General features: G+C 48.6%; 1 protein-coding gene across 1 annotated transcript in view; it reads left to right on the top strand.

Annotated features, from left to right (window-relative positions):
* The first annotated feature begins 10202 nt into the window (after positions 1–10202).
* nsmfb (NMDA receptor synaptonuclear signaling and neuronal migration factor b) overlaps positions 10203–11369 on the top strand; it is a 66678-nt gene continuing 65511 nt past the window's right edge. Inside the window, exon 1 of the mRNA XM_052037390.1 lies at positions 10203–10402. Coding sequence (XP_051893350.1) covers positions 10332–10402 — 71 coding nt within the window. The 5' untranslated portion in view covers positions 10203–10331. The remainder of the gene's footprint in view (positions 10403–11369) is intronic.

Genomic DNA, 11369 nt, shown 5'->3' with positions numbered 1-11369 from the left:
AGGATAACGGTCTTCCTAATCGATCAAAATCATCAAAGAATTTTAAAGAATGAAATCCATGAGGGTGCTCTTACTTGAGGTCGAGAAAATGGCAGCACAGTGGCGCAGCTAGTGCCTCAGAGCTCCAGTGACTAGAGTTTGATCCTGACCTCCAGCGCTGTCTATGTGGAGTTTGCATGTTCTCCCTCTAACCGTGTGGGTTTCCCCTAGGTGTTCCTGCTTCCTCCAACAGCCCAAAGGCATGTGGTTTGGCAGGTCGATTGGCTGCTGTAAATTTCCCCTGGTGTCCAGATGAGTGGCAGAATTTGGACGGAGTTGATCAGAATGTGGGGAGAATAAACTAGGCAAGGTTGGATTAGTGTATTTGGGTGATTGATAGCATAAACTCAGTGAGCCAAAGGGCCTGTTTCCCTGCTGTATCTCTCTATGACTGAATCTCTAGACTATCAAAGGCAAGATGGGGAAAAGGTTATCAAACAGAAAATGCAGGAGAAAATCTTTACTCAGAGAAAAGCAAGAATGTAGAACTGCGTGATGGGGAATGGTGTTAAATAGTGTTGTGAATTTAATTGGAAGCTCAATGCATACATGAGGAGAAGGGAGTGGAGGGACATGCTTATAGGTAGTTGAGAATGGATGGGAGGAGTCTCGAGGGCAGTGTAAACAGGGACAAAAACGGAATGACCACTTTCTGCGGGGTATAAGAGGCGCCACTTTTTCAGGCTCACACAATATGTGCAGATCTCCTCATTCTTCTACACCATCCAGTTATCCCCTTGCCTGACCGTGTGTCTGTCCATAGCAAAGGCACAGCCTCGTCACTGAAAGAGCTTCACACATGAGCTTCCTGCAGCGAAGCTCGTTCAGGTTTTCTCTTCAGTCACCAGCAGTTTTTCAAGCTCAGCAGGAAACATTTTCATGAACTTTCATTGCATTTTTTGAGTAATTTTAACATTTCAAGTGAACTTCCCCTCACCATTCAGCAAGAACTTATAATTCTCCTCTCTGAAAGCTGCTGTATTCTCTATTCTTTTGAATCCATCTTTATGGAACTAATCATGAAAGACTTCTCTGATAGTGATTTTAAGTATGCCACACATGGCAAATAGCACTAATGCTTGGAGTTTCCGTTATTAACTATGTTAAGCAGGTCAGGCAGCATCTGTGGAAAGACAGAGTGAATACTTCAAGCTGCAGACCCTTCATCAGAACCTTCTCCCACCATCTCAAGTCTTCAACATGAAACGTTAACTGTTTCTCTTTAATTGGGGCCCATACAGTTTAGACTAATTCATAACCATTTTACATTTGGGTCTTGTGAGAAATGGAATTTCATTTGACAGGGGCTGATTAGATGTAGAAATGTGTGGAATTTCAGACCAGCTTCCAGGTTGTTCCTGCAGGGGAACTGAGTGAATTGGTCTTAATTCAACACAAGGAAGCATCTTGCTAAGTGCACCATGGCCACCAACATACCCAGAGTCTCCACATGTCCTGTTGCTGGGCACTCTGCTACTGTCCAGCAACCAGTGACCACCTCCTGCCCAGGAGAAAAGATGATGTGGGACATGTAGCCAGGCTCAGTTAAATCTTTTAGATCTTCTTATGTTGGGGTCAAGGTGCCTTCTCATTTAACTTATCCCACCTGATTTCCGGGGCTGAATTAAAATCATGCCGGTTGATTTAGATAGAGAGAGAAACTTACTGATGAAAGTATGAGAAGGAGATGCACTTATAGAGGGGGAGTGAAACAGATTCATCAGAAAGGGAAAAATGTACCCAAAGGTTCAATGGCTTTCACATGGCCTACATATGTACAATGTAAAAGAGGTATGCAGGCTCTGATGTCAAGAGCCTCATGGACAGAGACGCTAAGAGAGAAGCCTTCAGAAAATTGGTTTCTGAGATAGCTTGGTCCTGGGAAAATGAACCCTGGATTGGGGGGGGGGGGGGGTGGGGGGGAGGTCAGAGAGAGAGGGACCCACATAAAGAAATGATGACAGGTATGGAGAGAGAGAGGGAGACAGACAGACAGACAGACAGACAGAGAGATGGACAGACGGGAAAAGCCCCACAAGGAGCATGAGAGGCGAGGCACAGTGAGGGAGTAACTCAGACTGGGAGAGACCCACAGAGTGGACCAGAAAGTAGATCCACACAGAAAGAACAGACGAGCATAAACTGACCCAGACACAGAGGTACAGACACACTGACATATACACAAAGAGAGGCACAGGTAGAGATATGCACATAGGTACACAAACAGGGAGTTGCACAATCAGAGAGAGGCACAGACGTTGATACAGAGGTACAGATGGTGGAAACAGAGACACGGAGATGCAGAGGTAATCCTCAGATGCACAGGCACAGAGGCAAAGGTACACAGACATGGATCAAGAGATGGCATGATAGAGAGAAACATACAAATCCACTGACATCTCGACCACTTAAACATACAGAGCCAAATGTCCTTGAGGCTTTACCCTGTGTGTCAGTGAGCTTCAGTGGGTGTTGTGGAAACTAAGGATGAGATTTTCACGGATTTTCTAAAGCCCCACCACTGTAGGTATTGCAGCTGAGAGAGCAGAGCAAACCCTTACACATACAGAAACAAACACCTGCTCCACCATTCATACCTCAGCGTCATTTTTCTGCTATCTCCTCGTATCCCCTAATTCCTGTAATATCCAGAAACCTGCGGATTAACTCAACAACTGGGCCTTCACCGTCCCCAGATGGTGAGATCCAAAGGTTTGCCACCTCCTGATGGAAGAAATTGCTCCATGTTTCACTCCAGAAGGCTGACCCCTTGTTGTGAGACAGTGACCTTTCAACTTCCTTTGAGGAGTCTAGCTCAAGCCAAAGGATGTTGAGAAGCAGCAAAGGTGGTGGTTCATAGCCATGGTCTCTCGCTACCTGTACCACCGACACAACACGCCAGAGTCGTCACTCTCCTCAGTGTTGATGCCACAGTGTTTCATTGTTCCAGGTCAGACAGGAACTCAGAAGCCTCCTACTGATTCTTGACCTACAGTCATGCAACATCCACCAATCCCCCACATTCCCCAAATGATGAAGCTGTGCTCCCCAATGTTGGACATCACTTGAAAGAAACATTGAGAGTGGCGGGGACATAGAATATGGTCTGGTGGGGAACATGAATGAAGAGTGGCTCAATAAGATATAGGAGCATAATTAGGCCATTTTATTCTCCCCACATCAACCCCTCCAGGTGAGGCAGGATTCAACTGTTTTGTACCCCCATCACCTCTGTAATAAAGACCAACATTCTATTTGTCTTCCTTATTATTTGGTGAACATGTGTGTTGATTTTTATATATATGAGGACCCGCATGTCTTTTTGTGATCTCTCCCCATTTAAACATTAGTCTCTTTGTACCAAACTGCATACCTTCAACTTTCCCCACATCGTACTATATCTGCCATTCACTCTGCCTATTTCACCAGGCAATATGTTTGCCACCTACTTTTGTATTTGCTACAATACATTCAGTCCTTTGTCATTGAAATAGATTGTAAGTCGTTGAGCCCCAGCACTGATCCCCGTGACACCTCAGTAGTGAAATGGATGGGCCTGAGGGACATAGACAGCACTCCCTGCACACTGTCACCAGTGAAATGGGAATTATACAAAAATTCTTTGTTCCCTAGCCTCTTGCAAGAAAAGAATATAGTAAAGGTGTGCCTGAGAAATGCCGACATAGCCCGCTGTATAACATTTAAAAGGTTGTAGACAAATTTTTTTATAAGGCTACTTTGTAGCTTTATTTTAAAAACAATTGGCCTTATAGCCATACAGTACAGAAACAGCCACTTTGGCCGACTGGATCCACACCGACTATCAAGCACTCATTACACTAATCTTACATTAATCCCACTTTTATTCTCCTCACACTCCCTCTAGATCCCACCACTCACTTAACACCAGGGGCAATTTAGAGCAGCTAATTAACCTACCAACCCACATGCCTTTGGAATGTGGGAGGAAACTGGAGCTCCTGGGAGAAGCCCACATGGTCACAGGAAGAACGTGCAAACTCCACACAGACAGCACCGGAGGTCAGGATTGAACCCAGGCCGCTGGAGCTGTGAGCCAGTGGCTCCACCAGCTGCGTCACTGTGCAGCCTCCACAATCAATAGGTGGCTACCTCTGGTTTCATGCAGTGTCCAGGACTAGCACCGGCTGCACCTAAAAGGTGAGACGTGCAGCTGGTGAATCTGCAGCACTGAATCACAGCATGCTGGACAGTCGAGCCAGCAAGTTGTATGATTCCAGAACCAATGGGTCAGGTCAATGCTTTGCAGTCCAGTCACATCAGCCTTGGACAGAAGCAAACACAAGCGACTAATGGAAGAGAAACAAACAAGATGCTGGAGGAACTCAGCGGGTCAGGCAGCATCTGTGGAGGGAGATGGACAGTCAACGTTTCAGGTCAAGAGCCTTCATCTGGACTGAAAGATAGAGGGGAGGTAGCCGGTATAAAAAGGTAAAGGGAAGGGGTAGAGAAAGAGCTCACATCTTCAAGGTTTGCCCACTTTGAATGTTTTCCTCTTCCAACAGGAGTTCTGTGAGACCCTCTCTCACTGCTCCCTCTCTGTGATTTCTGCTGCTCTCCAGCTCTTTGACTACCTCCCCTCTTCTCTTTCAGTTCAGATGAAGGGTCTCCACCCATGACATCGACTGTCCATTTCCCTCCACAGAAGCTGCCTGATCCACTGCATTGCTCTAGCATCTTGTTTGCTGCTCCAGATTCCAGCACCTGTGGTCTCTTGTGTCTCCATAATAGAAGAGAAAACCTCAAACATTCCCATCCTCAATGATTCAGGCAAGGCTGAAACATTCTCAACTGTCGGAGGTGCTAAGTGGGTGATCCGTCACAATCTCCCCCTCACAACTATCAGAAGCATCAGGAAAGGCTGATGCGCAACCAATGGGTCACATCGAAGCTCTGCTGCCCTGCCACATCAAACCATGAATGTGGTGGACAGTTGAACAGTTAACAGGGGGAGGAGGTTCCAAGGACATACTGGGCAGGACCCAACAATGAGTGCTAAATGCAAAGATGCAGTATTTCCTAGTGAGTTCAGCCTGAAGTGCTAAGTGTATGATCCATCTCAGTGGCCTCTTGAGATCCCCATAATTACTGAAGCCACTCTCAAGCTAATTTTATTCACTCCATGTGATGTGAGGAAATGGCTGAGAGAATTGGATACAGCAAAGGCTGTGGGATCAGACAACACCCCAGCTGTGGTATTGAAGATCTGTGCTCCAGAACAAGCTGTGTCCCTAGCCAAGCTGCTCCAGTTCAGACACAACACTGGAAATTCCCCAATAAAGTGGAAAATTGCCCAGGTATATCCGATTCACAAAAAGCAGGACCAGCAAAATACTGCCCGATCAGTCCATTCTCAATCATCAGCAGAGTAATAAACGGATCACATCAGTATGATTTATAACCTGCCCACTGATGCTCAGTTTGGGTTTTGCCAGGATAACTCAGCTCTAGACTTCATCACACCTTCTCTAAACGTGGACCAAAGAGCTGAACTCCAGAGGTGAGGTAAGAGTGACTGCCCTTGACATCAAGCAGCATTTGCCCAAGAGTGGCATCAAGGAGCTTGGTGAGACTGAAGTTAAGGTGGCATTGCGGCACAGCTGGTAGTACCGTTGCCCCACTGCGCCAGAGACCCAGGTTCAATCCTGACCTCTGGTCCTGTCTGTGTGGATTTTTCATGTTCTCCCTGTGATTGGGTGTGTTTCCTTTGGATGCTCCAGTTTCCTCCCACATCCTAAAGACCTGCATGTGGGTAGTGTAATTGTCCACTGTAAAATTGCCCATAATGTGTTAGCTAGTGATGGAATCTGTGGGGATTCAAATAGAATTAGTGTAAATGGGTGGTTGATGATCAGCGTGGACTCAATGGGCTAATGACCTGTTTCCCTCCAGTATCTCTCTATGACTTTATCACTTGATGAAATCAATAGGCATCAGGGGAAAAATATTCCAATGGAGGCGTCATGCCCTGCACAAAGGCAGATAGTTGTTGTTGTGGAGGACAATCATCCCAGCCCAGAACTTCATTGCTGGATTTCCTCAGTGCAGTGTCGTGGGCCCAGCCATCTTCAGCTCCTTCATCAATGACTTTCCTTCCATCATAAGATCACAAGTGGGGATGTTTGAGGAAGATTGAAAAATTCTTAATTCAATTTGTGACTCCTCAGCAAATGAAGTAGTTTGTGCCTCTAGACGAGATTCAGGAGTAACATTCACACCGCAGACATACTGGTCAGTGACAACAAAAGGGAGCCGAATCTTGGCATTCAATGCTGGTATCATTGCCAATTCCCACCATCAACATCCTGGGATCACCATTGACTAGAAATTTTATAAATACTGTGGCTGGAAGAGCAGGTCAGAGGCTGGGTGTCGGCTGACTCACCTGCTTACTCCCCAAAGCCTTTCCATCATCCATAAGCCTCAAGTCAGAAGTGTGATCGAATACTTTACACCTGTTTGGATGAGTGTGTTTCCAACAACACTCCAACATCACGCAGGACAAAGTTGCTCATTTGATTGGCACCCCATCCAGCACCTTAAGCATTCATTTCCTCCACCCCTGGTGGACAGTGGTTGCAGTGTGTACCATCTGCTAAATGCACTGCAGATATTCACCTCAGCTACACTAACAGCATCTCCCAAACGCTGAATCCCTACCACCAAGAAGGACAAGGGCAGCAAGTGCATAGAAACACCCTTTACCTGTTGCTTCTCCCTTCAAGTCACACACCATCCTGACTTGGAAATATATTTCCATTCCATCATTGTCACTGGGTCTAAATCCTGGAACTCCCTCCTCAACAGCTCAGTGGGACAACCTTCACCACTGAACTACAGTGGTTCAAAAGGGCAGCTCATCACCACCAACTTAAGGGAAATTAGGGATGGACAATAAGTTCTGATGTTGTCAGTAATGCCCACATGCTGAAAAAAAAATGTTCTGCTCTCTTTATCACCAATTCTTTCTCTTTATCTACATCTATCAGTCCCAATTTATCCACTCCTGCCTTGTGTCCTACATGCCTCTCACTCTCTATAAGCTCCATTCTAAATTCTTCTCTATCCACCCGATTCCTTCACTCTTTCTTTACCATTCCCTCTCTCTACGTCCAAGCATCTTCCCCTCCTTCTCTACCTCCTCTCCCTATCTGCTCTATTGACATACTCTCTGTCCGTCCCGTATCTGCCTTTCCTCTTCATCTGCCTCTCTTTCCATTTCACATCTCTCTGCTCCATCTGCTTCTCTGATTCACTCTCTCTCTATATTTACACTTCAGCTTTTACTAGTGATCAGCCTCTATCTGTCTCTGAATTTCTCTCTGTAATGGTCTTTCCTTTCAGCTGTCCTCTCTATCTATACTCTCTATCTACTCTCTTCCACGTCTCTTTATCTACCTCTCTGGCTACCATTCTTGCTGTATGCCTCGCGTTTTACCTCCTTCACAATTGCCCAGCCTCCCCTTCTTGGCCTGCTCTGTGTCCTTGTCTTTCGCTCCTTTTTCAATCTGCCCCCTATACTTTTTTCTCTCCTTGGTCTCTGCCATTAGCTCTCTGCCAACTACCTGCTCTCTCACCTGCCCCCTCTATGTCTGTCCCTCCCTATCAATCATCTTTCCGCTGCCCATTCGCCTTGTTCGCGTCTCTCTGCTCCTCTTGCCTTACATCTCACCCTGCACCTGCCCTCTCACTGATGCTTCACCTGTGTTCTTTATCCCTCTAATACCCTTCAATCTACTCTTGTCTCTCTCTGCCCCTCTCTCCCACGCTCTCTGCCTCTTTCCTTATACCTTCTATCTATCTGTATCCCCCCTCTCTGCCCCTCTCCTTCTCTCGCACTCTGTCCCCCTCTATCTGCCCCTCTGTGCCTATGCCATTCTGCCTCTCTCTGATCCCTCCTTACCTCTGAACCCCATCCATCTATCTACCTGCTCTCAAACCTTGTCCCCTCTCTCTGCCCCCTCTCCATATGCCCCACACACCTCACTCTATATGCCCCCGTTCTCTTTCTGTCTTTCTCTATCTTGCCTTTCCTTTCCAGCTGCTTATGTCGCTAACCCCTCTCACTGCCTGCTTCTGGCCATTTCTCTTTCCTCACTCTATCTGCCCCCTTGTCCTTCTCTATCTGCCCCTCCCTTCTTTCTATCTGTTCTCTCTCTCTCTCTCTCTTTGTATCTCTGTGTCTATCTTCCTCATTCTGTATCTTTCTGTCCTCAGCCCCTTTCTACTGTCTGGCTGTCTCTGTCTGCTCTCTCTCTCTATCTTTCTCTACCCCTCCACCTGCTCTCTCTTTTTGTCTTTCTATCAGTCCTTAATCTCTCTCTCTCTCTCTCTCTGTCCTTTTCTAAATCTATGCCGTTTTTGCTCTGAACTCTCCCTGCACTTTCTATTCCTCTTTTGCTCTCTCATCTATCCTCTCTCTCTTTCCACCGTATTTTCTCTCTACCCTACCCTTTTCCCTATTTGCCCGCTGTTCTCTATATGCCTCACCCATCTCTCTCTGCCCCTTCTGCTCCACCTCCAAACTATTTCTCTCTCTGCCTCTCTCTTTATGTGCACATTTGCCCCGTGTGTCCCTCTTTCTCTACCCTCTCTGCTTTTCCCTACCCCCTCTCTCTGCCCCTAATGCTCATCCCTTTATTCACCTTTTGCTTTCCAATTATTTGCCTCCCCTACTTTATTCCTTATCAACCCCTCTAAACATAATTGCAAATTCTCTATTTGTCACTTCTCTCTATATTTATTCCATTCCCCTCTCTATCCTCTCCCTCCAGCCGCCTCTTTCTGTCTTCATCTACTGTTGTTCTCTCTCTCTATTCCCCCAAATGACTGCCTCTCGGATGCTTTTCTCCCTTGGTTCCACTCTACCTAAGCCCCACCATGCCCTCCCCACAACCTCCCTCCCCACCCCACCCCAGCCAAGCCCAGCCTATCTGTTTCCACACGCAGAGAGATCAAGAATGAGAGGACAGAGAACAAAGGTGATTGGCAAAATCAGAAATGTGACAAGCAAAAACAATATTTTTCCACAGTGTGTGGTTAGGGTCTGAAATGTACTGTAAGGACAGTAAGGGAGGCAGATTCACAGGTGGTGTTTAGAACAAAGCTGGAGTAATACCTGAGTGTGTCTGCAGGGCTCTGGGGAGGGGGCAGGGGAGTGGGACTTGGTAGACTGGTTCAGACAGACTCGGTGAGTTGAATGGTCACCATGATATTACCGCTCTGTGATTCCGACTGTCCTTGCCCTTGTCCCCAATTTCTCTGACCCTTCCTTTTCACTGACTCCCTCCAACTACCTCATTCTCCTCTCTGACACCCCTTGTGCTCTCTTAGCATCTTCCTCTCCCTGACCCCTCCTCCACACTTTCTCACTATGACCCCTCCCTGTCTTCCTTCCTCTTCCCCTCGACCCCTCCACCTCCTCTTGCTCTGACCCTCTCCAATTCTCTCCTTCTGACCTCCACCACTGCTGACACCCTCCATTCCCTTCTCTCTTCTCTCTCTCTGACCTCTCTCCACCCTCCTCTCTGACCCTCCACCTCCCCATCTCCCTCTCTCTCCTTCTGACCCCCTTTATTCCCTCCGTCTCTCCCTCCATTTCTCTCCAACCTGTCCAGCACTCTCCAATCTCTCTCTCTCCTTCCCTCTCTGTCTCTCTCTGACCCCTCCACCCTACCTCTCTCTTTCCCTGCCTAACCCCTTCCTCCTTGCCTCTCTGACCCCTCCAACCCCGACGGCCTTCACCCCCTTCCTCTATATCCCTCTCTGACCCCTCTAACCCTGACACCCTCCCCTCCACCCACCCTCTCCCTGACCCTCTTTCTGCCCCCTCCAAAACTGACTCCCTGCACTCCCTCCCTCCCTATCTCTCTCTGACACCCTCCAACCCTGATTCCCTCCCTCTCTGACCCCCCCCCCCCCAACTCTAACCACCCCCCCCCCACCCTCGGGGGTGGTCCATCCGCGTCACTCCGGCTCCCTCCTCCTTGCCCATATTTGGCGGCCGCCCTTCCTGCCCAGCTCCTCGGCGGCGGCCGGCGACTCTCTCCCCGGGAAGGTGACACACGGGCGGTGCTGCCGGAGCTCGGGGGCGGGGGGGTGGGGGGAGGTCCGGGCGACGGGACATGGGAGTGGGCGGCGAGCGGCAGCCGGGAGCCAGCGGGCGGAACCCGGCACAGCCCGGCGTGGGCGAGGGGTCACACCCGGCCGTCCCGACACTGCGATGAGTCCCACTCCCGAGCTCTCGATCCAGGATGGGCAGCGCTGTGTCCAAACGCAAGACCCCGCGGAGCGAAGCCATCTCCTCGGCTGAATCCAAGGTCAGGTAAGTGTAGCCGGGCTCAGCGTTCAACCCTCGGAGGCACCAAAGGTTCTGCTGCAACTTGCACCTTGTTTCCGAGTTCCCTTTGATTTGCCGTGCGCTGAATATTCCCCCCTTACTCGCCGTTCTCCCGTCTCCTGAAACTTTGCGCGCTCCTGTTAACTCAGCTGGACTCGCCGGGTGTCCAAGCCCCTGGCCCCCGGGAGAAGGTGGTGCGTGCAGACGGACAGGCTTATTGATCCTCCTCTGCGAAAGTCTGGGGCTGATACCCTGCCACAGGCGCCCGCCCAAACACCAGGCGGGTGTCCCCGGCTCTGCAACTATCTGTGGAGAGACATGGGCAGTCGGGACCCTTCACCGAAATGTTGACTGTTCCCCCCACCCCACAGATGCTGCCTGGCCCGCTGAATTCCTCCAGCAGTTTATTATTTTTTTTGCTCCAGATCCCGGCATCTGCAGCCTCCCTGGAACGATCTCCCTGCTTCTCCTAACTCAGCGTAGCTGTGGTCCCGCCTTGCTGTCCGTTTGAACCGGCTGTCCGTGCCGTATTTCGCTCTCTTTTACTGCCTTGTTTCTCTCTTTCTGCCGCCTTCAGATGTCTTTTTTGCATTGACAGTGAACCATTTCTCGGCGAGTTACATCTTTCCTCGTATTCTCTCTTCTGCCCACTCCTGCAATCTGTTTCTCTTTCCAACCTATACTCCCTCTTCACTTCGTATCCTATGTATTTTTACAAAAAAAAATTTATGCAATAGTAAATATTTCCGTTGAGAATATGCGCCCACACAGTTCATACAAACACAACCGGCGTTTTATAATCCACCATATGAGTTACACTGTGCTCCATTAGCCCTCAATCAGCCGTGGGACCGTGTAACATTCCTGAATGTACTGTTCTAATATAGGTGTCAGTCCATTTAAAATAACGCAGCTAAAATAGCAAAGATCGGTGCGCTGGAAATTGAAACAG

This window comes from Pristis pectinata, chromosome 23 (assembly GCF_009764475.1).
Source record: "Pristis pectinata isolate sPriPec2 chromosome 23, sPriPec2.1.pri, whole genome shotgun sequence".
NCBI classification, from domain to species: domain Eukaryota; kingdom Metazoa; phylum Chordata; class Chondrichthyes; order Rhinopristiformes; family Pristidae; genus Pristis; species Pristis pectinata.
This window is presented reverse-complemented; position numbering and strand designations above follow the sequence as displayed.